General features: G+C 35.3%; 1 protein-coding gene across 7 annotated transcripts in view; it reads right to left on the reverse strand.

Annotated features, from left to right (window-relative positions):
* Positions 1-23140, reverse strand: part of KANSL1 (KAT8 regulatory NSL complex subunit 1) — a 159716-nt gene that overhangs the window by 23553 nt on the left and 113023 nt on the right. For 6 of the 7 annotated variants that reach the window (XM_039846823.1, XM_039846824.1, XM_039846829.1 and 3 more), the window contains 3 exons: positions 21278-21379; positions 9559-9671; positions 8584-8779 (listed from right to left, as the gene is read on the reverse strand). In XM_039846823.1, coding sequence (XP_039702757.1) covers positions 8584-8779; positions 9559-9671; positions 21278-21379 — 411 coding nt within the window. The remainder of the gene's footprint in view (positions 1-8583; positions 8780-9558; positions 9672-21277; positions 21380-23140) is intronic. The other variant, XM_039846828.1, reaches the window with a different exon arrangement.

Genomic DNA, 23140 nt, shown 5'->3' on the forward strand with positions numbered 1-23140 from the left:
GTATACCTTAAACTTATACAGTTACAAATTAAATATATTTCAGAAATCAAATAGAAAGCAGACCAAAGGATACAACAGATATTAACACAATTAATATGCCCAAGATATGAACTAAATTTAGAACCCTGAAGTCAACAAACAGGATATTGATATACTTACACACACACACTGTTTTTTAAGAAAATGTGGACTATTTACAAAAGCTGAACTAAAATTATATATATCAATATGAAGACCTTGAAAACACAACAGTAAAAAAAAAAAACAAAACAAACCACAAACCACCAAGTAGCAGAATATGCACACCATGACAGCATTTATGTTAAGTTTTTATATAAAATTTAAACAATACTGCATTTTGCTCATAAAACATGTATGCATAGTAAAAATGTAAAAACCTGAACTGGGAGTATACGTACGTACCAAATTCACGACAGCGGTTACCTTTGGGGAAGGAAACAGGTAAAGATAACAGAAAATAAAAGAACACTGTTTATCTGTAATTTTCTTTCAAATATTAAAAAAAAATACATGAAGGAAAAAAGTCAAGATATTAACATTTAGGGTGGTATTACATAGATGTTTGTTTTATCATTCTTTATCCTTTACAGAATTAAAAAAAATATAGGCGAGGAGGCAGATAAAACCTGGTAAGTTTTTCCATACATACGGACCTGAAGTTCGTCACACAATAAATTCAATGGTGCAGAAGAGCCCCCAGAAAACTGGCAGTGGGAATAACGGAAGTCTGATTATTTCTGAGCAAAGGCATGCTAAGTATGTGAGTTGCTAAAACCCAGGAATCGATAATAGCACCTATCAATCTATCTTCCAGATGGAGAATTGAAAAAAAGGATTCAATTATCATATGAGTAGCAGAAACAAAGATCAAAAGCCAATGTTAATGGAGTAGAATAGTGTCTCCTCCCCCAGACTCTGCTGGAAAATTCCTGCCCACCAAGAACCACAGAATGTGGCCTTATTTGTAAATAGGGTCTTTGCAGATATAGTTAGTTTAACATGAATACTGGATCAGAGTGGGCCTTAAATCTGATGACTGGTGTCCTTATAAGACTATGTGAAAATGCAGACACGCAGACCCACAGGAAGACAATCGTGTTTGATGACCCCGAGGCTGCCACCAGCCAAGGAATGCTAAAGATTGTTGGCAACCATTAGAAGCAGGAAGTAACAAGAAAGAACTCTTCCCCTAGAGCCTTCAAAAGGCAGCAAAGGCTGACATCTTGATTTCAGACTTCTAGCCTTCATAACTGTGATAGGAAACTAATACGGCCAGCTACTAAAATTTTCAATTGACAAACACAAAGTCTGGATGGATCAAGTTATTTTTTAAGAATGATGAAAGAAAAAGCATGGACACTATGAGTAGAAAACTGCAAAACAAAGGAAAAGAAAGCAAATCTGAGAAATTCAGAAAGAATACACCTCTGGTAAACTATCAAATAAATTTGATCAAACAATGAAACTTTTGGATTCTCCAATACAGGAAAAGATAACATAGCCTCTATTATAAAGTAACAGGGTAAGATGAAAGAGCAACGAAATGGTTATGAAAAGGAAACATAAAATCCAAAAAGAAGAAAATCTTAACCCATGGTAGCAGAATTAAAATCCACATTAAGAGAATTACAGGTCAGAACTGATGATACAGAAAATTAAAGTAGGATGTGGGCAACAAACTTAATTATCTTTTTCCTTTATAGTATAGGAGAACCAAAGGAATGAAAACAATGAGAAAAGTTAACAGCTAACATCTGAATACTTATTATGTGCAGCCAAGCTGTGTCAATCATCTCCTATATCTAATTTAATAATCACAATAATGTTATGGAGCAGGTAGCAAGAGCTTGATAAAAAGGACAGAAAACAACATAAAGATAGTTGGTATACTTAGGCAACTACAAACTTAAGGGAATCAAAAACCAAAGCTATTACAGAAGAAAACTTGACAGAGCTGTATTTTGCAATGATGGAAATGTTATACATTTGTGTGACTAAATACAGTAACTGCTAGTCACACGTGACTGCTGAACACTTGGAAATGTGGCTGGTGCAATGAGGTATTGAATTTTTAATCTTAACTTTAAATAGCTACATGTAGATAGTGGCTATCACATTGGACAGCACAGAGCAGAATCGGTTATCAAAATAAAGGAATGAAAGTAATATTGGCACCTAATTCTGTAACAAAACAAAACAGAAAAAATGCTCACCCTTTTCCCTAGGAACAGAGTTTTAAGGGACAAAAGTTTTGGTTTAAGAACATGAATGAAACATGATCAAATTGTTGCTCTAATCACTGAAAAAATATAAATCCGCATTAAGAACTCAATAAATGGGCATATAAGGGTATAAAAAGGACTATCAGTAAAAATATTACAATGAAGATAAGCCTAAACAAGCCTTTAAAATCTGGTTTCAAAACAATGTAAAATTAAAAGCTATTCTATTTAATAAAATCCCCATTAAAATCAAACTTTCAGGAGATTAAAAAAACACATAAATCTGCTTTGATATTTCAAAAAAACATGTAGAAAACAAAATCCTAAAAGTAAATGGATGAGAAAAACACATACACTATATAACATTAATATCAAGAAAGCAAAATAGAAGGCAACACTACTGAAAAGAGCCGTAAGTCACTATGAGAATATAATTATATAAAAATTTGTATTAGACACCAATGAAAAAAAAATTTAAATCAACAAATATAAGCAGAAACCACTGAAACATCATTTTGACCACAATGCTATAAAAAATTAGTAATTACTAACAAAAAGTTTAATGAGAAAAACCAACCCTTTAGAATTCGGAGACTCAGTTCTTAACTCTTGACAAAAAGAACTCAAAAACTCAAAGGCAACCTACAAATAGCAAAAGGAACACTTCACACATCAAAGGCTGTGGAATGCCATCCAAAACTACACTGAAAAGAAAATTTAAAAAGTTAAATGCTTTTATTATCATGTAAGAAAAAAACAGAAAATAAATTAACCATCAGAATAAAGACAAAGTGGGGAGGCGGGCAAGACCACAGGGAAGAAGGAATTAACACCAAAGAACAGATCTCTGAAATGACCAATAAAATAGAACTGCTGACAAGACTAATCAAGAAACAGAAGACAAGGATTTAAAATTTATGAATGCTTTCTATAAAATTCTATATGGGTAATTTGAAAATAACTGAGCAATGGACAACTTTCTGTAAAATAAATGCTGGTCTCAGATGGTTTTAACCTTAAGTTCCAATGAATTTTAAGAAAATTGATACTTCTTCAAAAACCTTTAAACTTTTCCAGACCACAACAAATGATAGTGTCCTAATTCATTTTAAGAAGTTACATCAAAATCAACAGTAAACTTTTCTAAAAGTATTGCCATTAAAATGAAGAATGAGATGCTTCACTATGACCAATTATTTCTTAATAGTATTCTCAAAGTGCATCAAGACAAGGAAAAGGAAGAAGTGTATAAAGAGGTGCCAAATTGCTGGTGACAGCCTACTAAGAATATTAAAAATAATCAACCAAAACACTTAACAGAGTTCAGAAAAGTGTTCAAAATAAATATTTAAAAATCAACTCATAATACCAACAGAGAAGACCTCATTCATATCACAAAAATATCAAGAATGTAGGAAATATCTAAGAATGAACAGATAAAATACTTGAATACCTGGAGAAATGGTTCCCTTAATACTATAATGACATTGATTCTCTGAAGGAATTCCCATTAAAAATCCAATTGTAATGTTTATGCTAAAAATCCACTATCAAAGTAAAGCTCTATTTATCATTCTCTGTTAATCACAAATATTAGTTCAAAGCATTAAAAAATTCTTTTGGATTGAGGACAGTTTATTAAAAAAAAAAATTAGCTCCTACTTCTATTTATTTTATCTCACCCTTTCAAAGTTTATTTTATATGTGTTTTACAATGCTCACAGAAGTTTAGAGGTTATTGTTCTAAGCACTGGGTGATTTCTGAGTTCTCTTAGTTTTAATTCCCAAGGAACCACATTTTCCATATGGCAGTGGTCCCCAACCTTTCTGGCACCAGGGACCAGTGCTCCTATGAGAATCTAATGACTGATGATGATCTGAGATGGAGCTGATGTGGTGATGCTAGCGCTGGGGAATGGCTGCAAATACAGATGAAGCTTTGTTCGCTTGCCTGCCACTCACCTCCTGCTGTGTGGCCCGATTCCTAAAAGGCGACTGACTGGTACCTGTCTGTGGCCCAGGGGTTTGGGGACCCCTGCCATATGGCACTCCTGCTCCTTCCCAAAAGTTTGACTAGTACTAAACAGTTGGGCTTGCAAAGTCTATCCGAGAACTCCCTGTCAATAAAGAACATATCCCATTTGATATCAAATATTCGCTTTTAATAATGATTCATAATCATTTTAGTTCTTTAGTCCTTAACCATAAATGTTACCACAGCAGACTGTAAGAGAATGTCTCATGTGTAATGTCCTATATGACTTTAAGTGTAGTACAAGAGGAAATAGTGGAGGACCACGGGAAGTCTATAGAAGCTAACTTTAAAATTTAGCCCAAAGCAACCCTCCTATATATAATTATACTCCAACACAGACTATGAAATTTGAAAACCATGCCAGAACATTGCCAAACCATTTAAAAAGAAATGCTATTTTTTAAAAATTAAAAGGTAGTGTTATTAAAGTCAATCTAAAAAATTTCATGGCATTTTTTTTTAAAATACCATCACTACTGTGACCTATCGAATTTATAAAATAACTTTACCTGACAAAATAAAAAACAACCCTTATACTGTTCCCGATTTATTTTTAAATTTTTATTGATCTGAAATCTCAAAATCTAGAAAACTATTGTTTTACCTTAAGTCATAAACATCTACCTTACATACGCAGCAGGGAACAAAATAAATGTAATGACATATTCGAAAAATTGTCCACTTTAGTATTTCTTCATTGACTTAACTAATTACTAACATCTACCATACCAGACCCCTATTATGTATTATGATGAAATACATAATAAATAGCATTACAAGCAACTTATAATGATATGTCCTAATATTACAATGAAATCATGATACAGGAAAGTTACCCAACATTTATCTCAGGCTTTGATGATCTCCATGGAAGATAACCCTACTCTCTCACTCTCAAAGCTCTCTGTCCTCCCAACTCTGATTCACTTACCACACCCTAGTGATTCTTAGGACTACTTTTAAAATCTACTGCGGCAACAGAGCTTTAGAGCCTTTAGACTATTATTTCTTCCAGCATTGTTCATCTTTCTGACTCCAACTAAAATAAACTATATGCAGATTTATCTTCCAAAAATGGCTTATGACACTTCGCTGATCAAAACTCTAAAATTTTTCTAATATTTAGAGGATAAAGTCAAATCAACAGTTTGGGCAATTCAAAACCTTTCATTATTTACTGATAGGTCTCATTCCCATTTATTTCCAAACGAATTTATCTTACTGAACTGTTTGTCTTATACCCACTAATTTTAAGATATTAGTGACATAAAAACAGTCTTTTAGGGGCAAAAACAGACAATGGTACTACACTAAAAGTAAATCTCAACTGTAAGATATATTCTAAATTCAGAAAATCTGGTGAAACTTGACTGAATAAATTCTAGCCATGATTCAACCAAGACAATTGGCCAGGAAAACACAGTAAGTCAATGAAAAAGGAAGTTTCATATTTGGTTTTGGAACGCAGTAGATGATTTAGAATAGAATGTAGGTAAGCAACAATATTGACATTATTTATTTTTTACATTCTATACTTTGGTAAATATACTACTAGTGCCCACCTTTCTTGGGAGAGTAGGAGGGTGAGGGGAAAACAGATTATAAAGGTAATTTGAATTAATCCAGAAACACACAGTTCCTGTTAAGATTCTCTCTTCTTCAGAAACTTGAAAGGCAAATCTTATTACCATAAATGTGAACTAACTGCCATTTACCAATATCAGAAAATGATTCATCTGTTAATTTCTTTGCTATCTAGATCTGCTACTACAAAGTAAGTTACATGAGGGCAAGGACTTGTGTTCACCAATGAAACCCAGGTGGCCTGAAAAATACCTGGAACACACTGGGCACTCAAAAATTTGCTGAATAAACTTGCTTGGCAAATCCAGTACCTCAAGATGATAAAAGGCAAAATGCTTCACACTTAATCTCAACCAAAAGGCTGAAAAGTGATGGCCAAGATGCTTGCTTAATGGCAAGTATTGCTGACATTTGTGAGCAACCAAGATAGAATGGCTTTTGTCTCCGACTTTGGCAGAACTCCAGCAATTCTGCTATAAAGTGGTTTATTTCCCAAACTCAATTTATTTCGTCTTATTTTCCATGCAGCTTACTTTTGTATATGTCAGGATGATTGTGATTTAGAAACTGGCATTGGAACCAAGGAGTCCTTAGTATGCTTTGTATGTCTCCCTCCATACAAAGTTGAAAGTTTATATGAACCCTTCAAAAGTACATTAGTTTTTAGGCATGGACCAGAAGAAGCTACTGTGAATATCAACAAGTCAAACTTGCTACTTCACAGATAAAAAGAATTCAGGAGGCCACTCTATACTTAAGAAATGTTTTATAACACCCTTAGATGTCATGACACAGTGGCTAGCAAACAGCCAGAATAGAGGGGGAAACACTATTCTCCACGATGTTTTGTTTAAAAGCATCAAGGCATGACCAAAAACTACTTCCTTATACTTGACAGTAATATATTGTTTTCCTGCTTTCCCAATATCAATTCTTCAATCTCTCAAAAACAATTTAGATTTATATGATGACTAATAAACAAAACAACACAAGACTCAACTGTCAATGAGAATCCTGCCAAATATCTTTCTTATTCTTTTTTTTTTTTTCTTTTCTAGTATTTTGGTAATTCAGGCAGTCTGAGGAATAAATGAGAGAAAAATGGTACAGTCTGATAGTTAATTTTCACTTATAATTCTTCCTCTTTTAAAAAGATCATGGCAATGGTATATAGTTCAAATGCATACCATAACAAAACAAACCAAGCACTGAAAATCCACTGTCTCAATATTAATAGTTCCACCAATTCTCTCCTTTCCTCTCTCTTGTCATTAGTTTTCCCATCAACAGACATACTGTAATAGCTCTTCCTTAAGAAAGAGTCTCTTTCAGAGGTTTCTCTGCTCTCCTTTACAGAAACATTCTATGAAAGTGTGATCTCTAATGGTTTTCTCAATTCCTTCTCTCCTGTTCTCTCCTGAACCTGCTCCAATTAGAATTTCACTCTCCTCCCTCTAACAAAAACACTCACAAAGTTCTCCAACAACCTTACCCTCCATCCGCCAAATCCAATGGTTAAGTCTCAGTCTTTAACTTGACCTGTCTGCAGCATCTAACACAGTTGATCCTTCCTTCCTCTCTGAAAAAAGTTCCTCACTTGCTTTCCACACATACCACAAGTCATATATGTAGTTTTCCTTCTATTCACTAGTCAGTTCCTCCTAGTCTCTTCCTTATCTTATCTCCGAGCCTTGGAATGCCTCAAGGCTTAATTCCACTTGCACTCCCCAGCATTCCCCATTCCTTCCCTCTGCTGCATTTTTCTCCCCAGCACTTAACATTATAGGACATACTGCATACTTCACTTATTATTTTCTCTCACCCACTGGAGCATTTCATGAGGTTAAGGATTTTTGTCTGTTTTTGTTTAGTGTATTTGCAGCACATAGAAAACATGTAGTTAATTCTAGGAGCTCAATATTTGTTGAATTAGTAATGGACAAAAACAAAAGCAATAACAGTAACAACCACTTTGTACTAGTAACTTATGAGTCAGCCAACCCAATAAGCAAGTTACCTACATTTCATTTAACCCTCAAACAACCCTATGAGATCTCTGAGGCCGAGGGAGAGTTAACATACTCAGAATCACAGAACTACCAAGTGGCAGTGTCATGATTCGAACTCAAGTTTATCCTCTTCAAAGTCAATGCTCTTAACCACTACACAGCATTAATTTTACTGGACTATTATTTCATTAGTTTTGGAATAAATTCAACTCTGCTATTTGAAGAGTCAGCAATAAAAAGTTTCCTGCAGTTGTGACTTAATCTCCATTTTCTCTATGAAGACATTCATTTAGTAACTTCAATTTAAAAATTTTAATGGAGATTATTACTTAAAAGGAAAGCAGTCCACATTGCCATTTTTAGTGATAACAGTTTAAGTGAGAAGGCACACCACTCTTCTTCAAAGTGTTCAAGGAAGCATTCAAACTTCCTCTCTCCCATTTCTATTAAAAAGCTCATGTCAATAGTTTCCAAACTTTTTTTTTTTTTTTGAAAACGAGATTCCCAGGTCCAACACCGCGGCAAGTGAATCAGAATCACTAGGAAACAAGGTTCAGGAACCTAGTATTTTTTGAAGCTCCATAGGAAACCCTGGTGGTTAGCCCAGTTTGGAAAACACTAGTTAAACAAACCAAAGTTGGCAAGAGACTAATACTTCTATCTGAGCATCTGGCTCACGGTTTAACAATGACCAAGGCTCAGTGGTACTGACCTTCTTGGAAAGAGGAACGATGCTGTTGGGTCGAACAAGCCTCCGTTTTTTACAGCTCAGTACAGGACGTGTTCGGGCTGCCACACAGGTGCCATCAGTTGATGAAGAAACTAGATTCAGTCGTTGCTTTTTATGTAACTGTTCTTCAGCATCAGAGCTGTCAACTGGAATGTGGTCTGCCAAGACAGGCTGCAGACTACACGAAGGGAAGGAAGAGCAATCAGCTTGCAGAAGACGCAAAGACACAAAGCTTCTAATACTGGTTCAACCTCCTCTACTTGCAAATAAATGTTCACAGACACAAACCAGTATTCTGGCACAGAAGCAGGTCATCTCTTGGTGCTGATGTCTGCTACTCTAATTGTGTATGCAGTGTCTATACTTATTTGTAAGGCTCTTAGTAGAGCCTTACTTTTATCAAGTCTGAAAAGTACGAAAGTCAGTAAGTAAACTCAGGCTATAGTGATTAAGTTCTCCTCTATAACAGAAACATGAACGAAGTCTAGAAAACTGCAACTGGTAAGAAAACAATGAGTTTTGAAAATGTTAATGAGGTGTCTAAGCATCAGTTCTCCTATGAAACTCAACTTTTAGGAATATGTACACTGTTCACTCATAGAGGAATTTTCTTAAACTTTCATAAATACGAATTTACAAACAGCCTTAATCTGTTCTACAGGATTTTATATAAACCATTCTGAGGAATTCTACTAACACTAGGACCTGAAATCACAATGATTCACAATAGCTGTAGGACCTTTTATTTTTTCCATACTGAGTTGGCCTCAGTAAGTAAAGTAGAAATACATTATCATGCTAATGAAAATATACTTGCTAGAGGAGAAGGTATGCTCTGTATTAAGTGATAAGGTTTCTGTTTCTTTAAACCAGGGTTAGTCTTGGCTAGGAATAACTAAAAGCCCAGATATCTTTTACAAGTGTACTGAGTTAAGAAGCAGAAGAGATAAAACTTACGTGTTAATAACTCCATTGACAGGTCTCAATGCCCCACATGATTTGGTAGATAATGACTCTGAAGGATGACCAGAGGCACCATGGTTTTCCAGTGGCTGAGAAACAGACTCGATCTGAATAGGAAAAATAAAAATACACTATCAATATTTAACCAACACCGCCCAGCCTGAAAAGCAGTACCATTTCATGTAAATGAAAAACCTATAATTTCTGATGACCAACTTGAAAAACAAAACTTGTACGACTGAAGAGAAAAAATATAATGATGAGAATTAGCATCTGCTTTGGGGAGAAGAGGTTATGGAAATCAAAATATTTAGCAGACTAAAAGTATTAAGCGCCTACTAACAGGGAAACGATCTAATGATTCTGTAGAACAAAAGCTTAGCAAAACAATTATACAGTAGCAAAAAGTTCAGTTACTGAGACAACTAACAAAATTAGATGTACTTAATTCTGATTAACTCCACAGTATATGCTGGAAGCTTGTTTCCAGAAAACCATACTTTGTTTAAAAAAAACATATATATTTCTGTGTTTAAAAAAAAAAGGAAAAAAATTAATAAAATCTCAATGAATACTTACCTATGCTATCAGGTAGTAATTACTGTCTTTGGACTATACAAATCAAATATATGCTTAGAATATGGTAAAATAAGAAAAAAGGGGAGGTGAAAAGAATCTGGAGAAGTTTTAACTTTAGTATTTCAAAACAAATTATATATTTATTAGGCTCAAAAAGGATAGGGACAGCCAAGAGATGTGAATCATATGGAGTCTCTGAGGTGTAGGCAACAAAGCCACAGATGCAATTATCTGTTGGCTCTGGGATGGAGTACCAGAGAAGGACTGTGGTCCTTATCTCCTTACACTCAAGGTGACTTGGGGGTGGTTCTAAAGTTCTCCTTCCAGTAACTGCTACCAGCGCATAACAAAGCCAATAGTTTGAGGGTGAAATTCTATTAATCAGTATTGATTTTCTTTTTGATCTTTACAAAGCCCAAGAAGAAAGTATCGAAGGATCTGCAGACCTGAGAGTAGTCACAGACAAGTACCAAGGATTGTTTTATAAACTATATAATTGTCTAACCAATGTATTGTATACCTGAAACTAATAATAAAATTTTTTGTAAAGTTTTAATACAAATTATCCAAAAAGTTACATCAAAGTAGTATATAAACAAAGATATATAAGTATATTACAATAAATGAACACTGGGAAAATGTTCTATCTTCCTTGTGAGGTACCCTGTACATCTACTAAGATATCATAAATATCTTCCACAATTATATTAATCATGCCAAAATTATGGCAAATTTGGCACACACACTCATTGCCTTAAATGCTACACTAATTTCATGTTGCAAAGTAATGTGGTATTTTATAGCAAGTTATAAAGATATTCATATCCTCTGACAAAGTATTTTACTCAATCCTAAAAACCTATCTAAAGAAATAACTCAACCAACACACGCACCAGAATCTTATACACAAAGGTGGTCACTGCAATTGATATCTAACAATAACAACATGTTCAACATCTGAGGCATAGTTATAAATTGTGGCCACATCAGAATATTAAAAATAATCATGAAGAATATTTCTTCTTCATTCCAGAATAAAAAAAAAACCAGTATACTAATGATTTTTGGAAAAGGGTTAAATTAAAATATTTTCAGTATAATCTGTGGTGACTAAATATGCACATACATAATAATGACAAGTCAATAATGGTGTCATAGATGTAAAACTATTCTGAAATTTTCTTTACACTTAGATATTTTTACATTAAAAACAACAACAACAACAACAACAAAGCAAAAAACAAAACAGATAAACTCAAATACCGTCCTGAATGTTAGTGAGGATTTACTGTTCAGGTCAGGGAAAGCCCCAAAAGCCTAAACAAATATTACAGTATGACCAAAGACTGGGAAATCAAGAATATCTAATATTCAGGTTGGCATTAACTAGCAGATATGTAACTCAGGCATGTTAGAGCTTTCCTAGATTTCAGAAATTCTGGTTTAGATGCAGAAATTTCCTTTCAACATGAACATGCTGTAACTATAAACTTTTTGCTGGCATACTGATCTTAAGAACTTCTATCAATTTTACATTCACTTAAAATAACAGTTTTTAGCATTAAATTATGGTGGAGATCTAATTTATGTATCTACATGTTCTACAAGGAACCATGTTTAATAGGCTGACTCCCCATTTGATTAAGATTTATTTGGTAAGATTATGTGGGAATTAACTGCAAGGACACCCATCAAGACAAAATGCTGCCATTCTTTAACAAAATCTCATTTCCGAACAAATTTCTCTTTCTTATAGAAAGTCTAAAAAAAATAAGGCACAAATTGCCAGTAATCTGACCACCTACAGATAACTACTGCTCATAGCATTATCTTGTTTTTCATACCTACAGATATATAATTTGAATGCTATTAATCTTCAACGTGAATTCTACTGATTTTCTTAGAGAAAACCAAACTTTCCTGAGAGTAATTCAGCCCTCAAATTAAAAGTGAAGTCAACAGGCAAAACATTATTATAGAAATGTTTGCCAAGGATACAGAAGCATACAGCAATCAAGAACATGAAAGTCAAAGAGAGAATATGCTTGGATTCCAGTTCTAACCATACAGGAAGCATTGAAATCAGGAGGGAATCTGTTTAGAAACCTTGGGATATCCTATAATCACACCGAGATCTAAAAGTGGGGCACTGGGGCACCTATGCTCATCACTCACCCTCAAATGCAAACAGCTTAAAATATTAATCCCAATCCTACAACAGTGTCCTATCTGGAAAAGAAAAACACAACTACAAACACATGTAATTTTACTTAGAGCTTCTTAAAATAAATTCACACTGCCTTAAGACAAAGTGAACACTCCCACATCCTGCAGTCCAAAAGGATGCCAAGACAGAGGGTAGAGAAACATTCACAAACACTCCACAAATGTTAAATCCACATACTAATTTGATCATTACTACAGTGGTTTACATCTGCAGTATTTCAGGAAGCTAAAACATGACTCAGATATCTGTTATCCAATAGGAAACTATAAAAACAATTAAAGAATTTAAGGCTCTCCCATCCAGAAAGTACATATTATTAAAGAGCTTCTCCTGATTCTATCTGATGTTCAGATACATCCTAAGGGTAGATGCATCCTTCAGCCAGAGTTAAAAAAAAAAAAAAAAAAGTGGTAGCACAGACTACTTCTGTGATCCCCTCCCACCCCCCAAAGCAGAGAGCCCCAGGGGATTTTACCTTTGGGCCATTCTTTGAGTTAAATGTAGCAAGAGATAACTGAAGTGATTTTGCCTAAATGAAAGGGCCATATGTATAGGAGAAAATGATTAATACAGCAATGAAATGCAAATCTGTTATTCATATAAAGCAGGCATCTGATTCATTACTGTACTCTCTTGGCCAGATCAATTAAGTGTGACAAAGAGCCATTAAGAAAAACTAGATTAAGGTTTTATGGAGGTAGACTTTTCTGGGGTGTAAGAACCCATGTCCAATGATTTTACCAAAAAGGAGAGAAAGTAAAGTGGTAAAAACCCAAAGGCACATACTTAAAAACACATAATAAAATTAGACCAACTTGCAAGATTTTCACTTTAGTCAATGGCATGCCTAAACTGCTTGAAATATCATTTTCTTAAATGCATCCACCACATTTGTCCAAAAACTTAACAGTTCCATTTTGGTCAGTTATTGTCTTTCTTTCCATCAATATGGAAAGAAAAGGCTAACTGCGTGTAAAGAATTCAACTTTTATTTCTGGGTCAAAATATATTAGTTTTTGACTTTATATGAATTATTTCATGTTTCAAGCTCCCCATCTCACTGATATTCAGTACAGTCTTGTTTAATATCACCAAAATACCGCCGGCTCCACAAACAGTATATATGCCAGTCATTCTGATGAACTAGCACCATGACCAGGCAATACTGGGAGTAGAACATTCTGAAGATTCCACTTCCACCAAGTTACTTACCTAGGCTTCAATTTCTGCATATGTAAAATGAAACTACATGCCTCACTTTCCTATGTCTCTCTATGTTGAGGTTAAACAAAAATCTATACAATTATGAAACAATTGTGAATTATTCATTTTTTAAAATTTCAATTAGCATAACGCTGTTGCAGATCCAAAGGCTACTCAAACCTAAGACTTATATTTACCAACATCATTGAAAATATGCATCTATAATCTAATAAAATGAAGCTGGAACATCTTGTGGTGCCAGAAAGTAAATGCTCAAAAACACGAGGAGGGCACATTGAAAGGACACAGCAGCCAATCTGAAGGAGGGCCCAACGCCAAAACTTGAGGCAACTGGAGCAACCAAATAAATAATAGTAACAGATTATAAACTATAAATATCCATGAATCCATACTGTTAAAGAACTGAATGACTACATAAACACACAGACAAACGAGAATAAAGATAACTCTTCCTAACAGAATTCCAATGAATGTAGAAAATAGAAAATCACCATCTAGTACACGACAGTAATAACTGTTGCAGGCAAAAACCACGAGTGGACAAAATATGGATTAAAGTATAAGAAGCAACAGAGTATTATATAGTATCTCCCCATGAGACAAGTCATTCATTACAAAGGGAAAAATACAAATTCACAGTGGAGAAACCTGGCAGGCACTACACCTTAACCAACTGAAAAAAGCTATAACCCCCGACACATCATGTATTCCCGATATGGTGCACTGAGAAGGCCACAGTTATAACTTTCGTGGTATTATGCAAAAAATGCATAATTTCTAATAATGAGAAAACATGAGGCGACTCCAATTTGAGGAACATTATACAAAATAACAGGTCAGTACTCTTGTGTCAAGGTTATGAAAGATAAAGACCTAGGAACTCTCACAGACTGGAAGAGACCTAAAGAGATATATAACAATTAAAAGAAACGTGGGATTTTGGACCAAAAAAGGGACATTAGTGAGAAAACGTGTGAAATTCAAATAAAATCTGTATAGTACTGTATCAATGTTAATTCTTGATTTTGATCACTGAACAATGGTTATGGAAGCTGTTAACACTAAGGAAAGCAGGATACGTGGGGGCTCTGTGTACTACTTTAGCAACTTTAATGTAAGTCTAAAATCATTTTTTAAAAGTTTTTAAAAAGAACAGAAATATTTACCCAGCATTAATAAAGCAAATGTCATTCATACACAAACCAGTCTACAGCTTCCCGTCATCTATAGAATAAAGTACAAGCTCATTAAGATAAATACAAAATCCATTACGAATTGGCCCAATCATCCAATACTCCATCATAGAAAAGTATCTGCAGTTCTTTGACAATGCCAGGCCCCCTCAAGCCCCTTTTACATTACACATGCAGCACCTTCTCTGCTGAAACTCACTGTTAAGTACAACCCTTCCCTATGAAGCTACCTTTCCTGACCTCCCCTATTAGAAGAACCAAGAATTCTTTCTAAATTCCTATTATGTCTGTTGGAAGTATATGAACCCCTCAAGGGAAGATACCTGGTTCTGCTGATAGTGTTTTTCCTAGACACAGTGCAGTCTGGAATGAGTTTTTACCAAGTGTTTATTATAGACTAAACACTGTTATAAGCACATTATACTTCTTCAACAGTTAGTTATCAAGAACCCTAAAGAGGTAGGAATAGAGTCACACTCTTACCCAGGACCCTTTAGGCAGATGTGTTATGGAAATTAAACACCAAGAGTGAACTGTAATGTAAACTATGGACTTTGGGCAACTGTGATGTGTCAATGTAGAGTCATCAACTGTAACAAATGTACCATGCTGGTGGGGAACACTGATGGTGGGGGAGACTATATATGTGTGTGGGGCAGGGGTATGTGAGAAATCACTATACCTTCTGCTCAATTTTGCTCTCAACCTTAAACTGCTCTAAAAAAAATAAAACCTTCATTTAAAAAATCAAATACATTAATTAATATTTCTGCTTCAAAAGATATAGTTAACTAAAAATACAAACAGTCTTAAAAATATCACTTCAGGTCAAATTTTGCCACCAAATGAGTTTGATGCAGAACTTAAGGGGAAAAAACGCTTTTGGTCATCAGAGATGGCTGGATTTTGAAAATGCAGATAAGGGACTAAGGACTTATATTATTATTCCTATTTTACACAAGAAGGTACGGGAAGTATATATGAGAGAAAGTAATGCTCCAGAAATGTCAATCATGTCAAGGTGATTGGTAGTGCTGTTTGAATCTCTTACATCCTCAATGATTTTTTTTGTTTAGTCATTCTATCAATTACTGGGCGAGAAGTGCTAAAATTTCCAAATATTATTATGGATTTGTCTATCCCTTTAGTTGTATATGTTTTATACTTCATGTATTCGAAGCACCCACTCTTGTGATTGTCTTCTTGATAAACTGACTTCTTTATCAGTGTAAAATGCCTGTCTTTACTGCTAGTAATACTTCTTGTCTTAAAAACTATTTTGCTGATATTAATACACCCAAACAGCTTTCTTGTTTACTGTTCATAAAATATATATTTTCCTGTCTTTTTATTCCTCATATAGCTGAGCCTCCAATTGGTATTATCTGCCTTAAAGAAATTTAAGTACAGATATTCTGCCAATGAATTCCCTCACCTTAATCTAAAAATGACTTTATTTCATCTTCATTTTTAAAGAAAAAAGTTTGTGCTGTTATAGAATGTTGAATGGCAGCTTCCGCTCCACCCCATTTAAAACATCTCATTTCATTGTTTTCTGCCCTCCAAAATTTCTGATAAGAAGTCACCAATCTTTATCAATGTTCTCTTAAAATGTATCTTCCTTCCCCTGGCTAAGTCCAAGATTTTCTTCACCTCTGATTTTCATCACTTGATATTTCTCATACTTAATATTCTCTGAGTTTCTTGAATCTATAACTAATCTTTTTCATTCAAATATCCAGTTATTATTTCCGCGATTTTTTTTTCTATACCATTCTCTCTCACCTCTTTCTGGAACTTGAACTATACATATTTACTGCTTCCTCAGGACTATGTTCATTTCTGAACATTTCTATGTTCAGTTGTTCCGTTCTTCGGACTGAATGATTTCTACTGATCTGTCGTCATGTTGACTGGCCCGTTCTTCTGTAGTTTTCAATTTGCTTTTTATCTACATTAAATTTTTCGATTCTATAATTTTTGTTCTGCTAGTTCCATTTGATTAAGTTTTAACCTTTCTGCTAAGATTCCCCCATATGTTTGTTCATTATCTTTTACTTTAAATCTTCAAACATTTTAATTAAATGCTTTTAAGTCCTTATTTCCTAATTCCAACTTCTAAGTCATTTCAGGATCAGTTTATATTGAATACCTTTCTCCTAAGGGTCACATTTTCTTGTTCACGGATAAGTCTAACAAATTTTTATAGTATACAGACATTGTGTATGATATGTTGTAGAGAATCTAGATTGTTCATTTTCTCTGAAGTCCATTAATTTTTTCTCTAGCGCACGCATAAGTCCCCAACCACCTTTTTGGCACCAGAGACCAGTGCTCCTATGAGAATCTAACGCCTGATGATCTGAGGTGGAGCTGAGGTGGTGATGCTAGCGCTGGGGAGCATTGGGCAAATACAGATGAAGCTTTGCTTGCCTACAGCTCACCTCCTGCTGTGCGGCCCAGTTCCTAACAAGCCACAGACTGGTACCGGTGCGCCGCCTGGGGGCTGGGGATTTCTCTGGCAGGCAAATTTCTAATTGGTTAGAAACCAACTGAATCTGAATTTTGTGGAGCTGGTTTTACGCTTTCATAGAAACACAATGGAGTCTATTTTGAATTTCTCCTTAATCCTATGACGAATCACTTAGTCCTGAAAGTCTTTAACTCCTAAAGCAGGTGTCCCCAAACCCCTGGCCACAGACCAGATTTGTTCTGTGGTCTGTTATGAACAGGGCTGCACAGCAGGAAGTAAGCGGCAAGAGGGCAGGCAAAGCTTCATCTGTATTTGCAGCTGCTCCCCAGCACTAGCACCACTGCCTCAGCTCCATCTTAGATCATCAGGCATTAGATTCTCATAGGAGCACTGGTCCCTGGTGCCGAAAAGGTTGGGGGCTACTGTCCTAAAGCATAAGTGTTCTTAGTATCAACGTAAGGCCCAAGGTATTTACCAAGTCTTGTTGGGATTCAAACTCCAAATTGTCTTCCCTGTAATTCCTCCCTAAATTTCTAGCTACTTGGCAACTCTGAATTCCATTCTTGACAATATACAAGCCAATGAGAGTGTGGCTCTCTAGGTGAGTTCTAGATACCCTGCGCCACATGGACTGAGGAGGCCTTCATCTCTGAGAATACTTTTTGTATGACATTTTGATAACTTTCTTTGGTAATTTTAAAATGCATTCTTCACGTACCTAGTAACGTGCAGAGGTTCCAAGATAGCTCTTTTTGCCCTTTACTCTTTCTTAACTGGGGGAAAGGGGACTGTTATTTATTCGAGAGAGGGAAGAGGGAGGAGAAAGAAGAGATAAAAGGCATGTTTCTGAACAGTGGTGAACAATTCTCAAAGGCTTTCTACATTCCCTTTTTGTAGGAAACACACTCTCTTTGTTCAGAAGGCTTTTTATTTCATATCAGAATTTATTAGTGAAGTTTATCAGCAGCTACAAAGCCAGAGGCCCTTAGTTTCTCTCCTCTACCTACTTTTACCTTTCCAACTGCCTTTGGGTTAGAAGGTCAGACTAAGGAGCTAGGGTTGGGGGTGGTGGGGGGCTGGGGTGGGTGGTGGTGGCATTTTTCTAGTTCTTTAGATCTTCCCTTCCTCTCTCCAACTTCTGTGGTGTAAAAAACAGAACACACCTCCCCATCGCAGGAAATATTCCTTGCTTGTGCCTCCATGGCTCAAAAAAAGGTTCACCCATGCATTCAGTGTTTTTGATCACACGTTGGGCCCCTTTAGAAAACTTAGTTTCAGCCATATCTATACTGTGCTTATAACCAAAGCAAATATATATATATATTTATCTGTGTGTGTGTGTGTGTGTGTGTATATATATATATACACACACACACACACACACACACACACACAGATTTTGTTAAAAAAAAAAAAAGTCATTCAATTTAGAAATAAGGCAAAGAGTTGGTTACGTGTCCTTTCAGTGTAACACAGGAACATTATCTAACAAGCCCACCTAAAGGTTATATGACTCTCCATAAATTATTTAACTTTGTTTTACTTACTATTTATAATTGATTAGAGCCCAGATACCTTAAGTTGAATGTTTATTTTCAGAACATTAACAAACTAAAATTGATTTGTGCCTAATTGAAAACCTAATTCCAAAGGTTATGGCTTTATTATTCCATAGGATATTAATAAGGTTTACATGCTACTGAGTAATCTTATTCCAACACTCTTCCTTTCAATGACCACATATACAAATTATCTGGTATCAAGGTACTGTTACTAATTCTGCCAAGATCCTGATTCCCATCTTAATCACTATATATGTCGTTGAGAATTACGCCTAACTTCTTGAAACTGTATTTTGACAGTTTAAAAAATCCTGGTTCTTTTATTTAATCCCAGTTAAATTTCAGAAATAAAAATAAATAAATGTAACACCATAAAACAAAAAATACCTCTGATATAATTATTTTTGAACCAAAAGTCTTTAAATTTGGGGGGAGAGAAGGCAAAAAAGGCCAATAAGTACTTTTATTTTGGAAAAAAATAAACAAAATGGAGAATAAGGTAGTTAAATTTGAGTATGAAAATTTACAACTGCCCCTGTCAAGTGTGACCTAAGATTTTTTAAAGCAAAACTGATAAGACAAAGTATAAATCACTTTCCAAAAAACAAGCTCAATAACAAAAAGGCAAAATTAAATAGTGCCCTCCTACAATGAAAAACTTTGCCTGGCAACTGACGTATTAGGCACAGCACTGCAAATATTTGACATTTTAAAAATGATGAAGTACCTTTAAGTCGCTTATTGTCTTTTGAGGAAGGATGCTTTTGCAGTGCACCCATCAATGCAATAAACAATGGAAGTGTACTGCCTTCTGCCTGCTTGTTTCCTTTAGAGAGTAAGACGCTTTTTGAAGAATTTTCAGAAAGATGTAAAATTCATGAGAAAGGGAATAGTTAACTTCTCCTTGAAGATATATAATGACAGTGTATACTTGTTTTCATAATTATTACTTATCAAAATAATAATACTTTTTTTATAAATCAAAAAGGAGTCTCTATTGTACAATGTAGAAACTACTATGGCAAACACAATGAGGAATGAGAAAGATGGCCGATCTTCAAGAATCTTAAAATCTAATATGGGTCATGTACACGCAAGTGCATGGTGGGTAGGGAAAGGGGCAAGTCCCTAAGCAAAGCGTGCGCGCGCACGCGCACACACACAAGTAATTATGTATGAATATATGTATAAATATAATGAGAATCAATAACGCAATGAGACTATTATATCCTATCCTTCACAAGTGCTGAAATGAGAGAAAATATGACTATAAGAGATGACCCAAAAAAATTTTGGAATCCCTAAATACTGTACACAAATATACGTCTATACAAAACTTACTCCCAATCACATATACTTCAACTCTCATGTTTCCTGTAATTATCATATCACCAGCACCAGCTGACCTCCCCCAACTTACCCATGTTTTCCTCTCTTACTTGTAATAAAATTTATCCTGGCTTACAGCAATCACCAAAGCAGTTTCACAAATGTCTTACAAAAATTCTGTAGAAAGCATTTAACGAACTCACATTATAAACTGAATAGTGGCAAATTTTGGCATTCTGCTCTTTAATTTATTTAAAACTACTTTTCAGTTAAGAACCACCAATTTCTTAATGTCTTCACATTTATCCCTAGCATCAGCAGCTGGCTTTCTTTAAGCTCTCATTAGGAAAGTTAGTTTCTACCGTATCATGAGTTCCTGCTAACAATGATAATGATAAAGGATAACAAGCTTTGCTGATTTGCAGATGCAAGGAGACTAGCTGGTTTAACCCACAATTTAAAGAGCCAGGCTCACTAGCCTCTCAAACAATTGAAATAGGACTTTGGAATTTTTAACAAATGACTTGAATCAAGAAATACTAATAATATTCATAAAAGCCAGTGACTTTCTGGGGAAAGTAAAAAAGTGAAACAAAGAAAAGGAAAATAATCTTGGTGTTGAGAAAAACAAGAAAAGGGAAGGAATCATGGAAGAGGGAGGTCTGAGCTAGGTTCTAAGGAACCAGATGATTACAGAAAATGACACCTCTATCCTCATTATAGGATTCAAGGGGGCAGCTCACAGAGAGCATTTTCAACATCTTTGAGTTAAACCTCTAGTCTAACCTTTTCATTTTATAGTCGTTCTGAAAAATTACCTTACTTGTCAAAGGTGCCAGAGCCATGCATTCTCCTGATTCCCAGTAATACTCTATAATGCCACAATGCTGTCTGTGTTGTTTTGGGAGTCAGGAGCTGCTTTTGAATTCTTAAGTCCAGCTACACAGCTGCAGAAAAGGCCCTGTACTGCCCTATTTATGAATTCAGATCTTAAAATGCCGGAAGTGATAAAAGGGAATACAGTACTCTTCCTCAGCCAATGCAAGGGTGCTTGTTATAGAGAATAAACTGTGTGCCGACACTACACCATAAACTGTCACTCCCCCTTTTCTGTGTTTATACTCACCAGTTTATCATTCCCATGATCTGTCTTCACCTCGGAACTAAGTGGAAGAAATAAGTCTGTTGTATGCTCTGGTGGAGGTGCCTCCCCAAGAACTATCAACCCCTACGAGACAGAGAAAAACAACACAAGTGAATGGTATTAAAAGTTACAAATTTAATTTAGGAGTTAACACCAAAAGAGTTAGGGGCAGGGGACTTGTTTACCATAGGCCTGTTCCTCATCCTATGCTTTCCCAAGAGTTATTTCAACAAAAAGCCCAGGAGTAGCCATGAGTAAAGGCCTAAGACTGAGACCCAAGCTTCTCCTTTCTTCCACTTGAATGCTGTGACCTCCATGGCTTGTAACCATTTAGCATCTTATATTCCTATCACCTACATCTGGAATCTTTACCAGAGTATAGTATTTTATACTATATTGTCAACTAGTCTAGACTATATTAATGGCGGCAGTACAATCTTTTTAGTTAACTTGGTCACAAAATGTGGTTTAAGGATTACCAAACTGGAAGCGCTACAATTACAAATGATGAGCTAAAACAAATGAGCAACCAAAATTAAAGGGTGAAACAAAGGTGGAACAGTCCCTACGATATATTAGAAACCAAGAACTATTTTAAAAAACTGTTCCAAAGCCACTTGCTTCTCTTAAGTATAAATATTACTCCAGATTAGTTTCCTGCTGGACAATTCAAATTCAGATCTCACATATCTGAATCCCAGGAAACAAAACAATGTAAAAAGAAATTTACATGACTCCATAAATCCTCTCCATAGTCAGCATGGGCCCGGCTGGCTAAAGATAGAAATTAGCTTACTATAAAAACAAATGAAAACAAAAAACCATACACATGAATCCCCCCAAGAATTCAAGTAAGGGTGACCAAAATCGGGTTACCACATTGTGCAACAGAAAGATGGGATGCAAGTGACCAGGGTTTTGGGTCTTTGATCTCTTTCTCTGGTCTAGAAAATAAGGAGATTTGATGGATAAGATGCTTTCAGCAGAAATATTGTATTATAATCACCTGGGGAAACTTATCAAACTATACTTGTCCAGGTCCAACATCAAGTCTACTCAGAATCTCTGGGGGGAAGGGAGGAGTCGTCTAGGTTTTTAAATAGCTCCTCTGGTAAGTCCTAATGCAAGGTTGGAACTGCAAACTCCCAGAAAACATCCTAAAATGTAGATTTTAGGGCCTAGAGATTTCAACTGTATCAATTTGAGCTCTCTAGGCCATTATGATATAGGCTCTCGTGAGCCAATGAACCAGATGATCCATCCCTGGGGTTCTTTCTAACTCAAAAATCTCTATGAAATAGGGGGTGCAAAGAGATGAAAAGGGTTGGGTGAGGGGCATTAAGAAAGACAATGAAATTTTACCTCAGTTAAAAAAGAAAGAAAATGGAAAATATCCTTTTTTCCCTGAATGTAAAAGAAACAACACTTATCTGTTCTGGAATAAGACCATACCTACCCTATGTAGAAAATAAAGTGGATACTTCTCAGAAAAGAGGGAAAGGTCATAATTGGGCAAAAAACACTTGGTCTAGCCTTCAGAATGAGGTTTCCCTGGTTAAAAGAACTGCTGTCAAATATTTCCTTGTCTCAATCAGAAGTATTAAGCAGACCTCACGAACTTTACCATTTAAAAGTAAAAACTATTTGTATATGAAGTTACTGTTGCTGTTGAGAGGTTGGGGATTATCACAAAGTAGTATGTAAATAAATGCAATTCAAGGTTAAAATATGACCTGGTCTTTGTTCATACTAATTCTGTCCTTTTCTTATATTTATCCAAATGTCATTCATCCTTTCAAAGAACTTGTTAAATCCAAGTCCCACCTCCTTCCAGAAAATGCCCCT

This window comes from Pteropus medius, unplaced genomic scaffold, assembly GCF_902729225.1.
Source record: "Pteropus medius unplaced genomic scaffold, Ma_sr-lr_union100, whole genome shotgun sequence".
NCBI lineage: Eukaryota > Metazoa > Chordata > Mammalia > Chiroptera > Pteropodidae > Pteropus > Pteropus medius.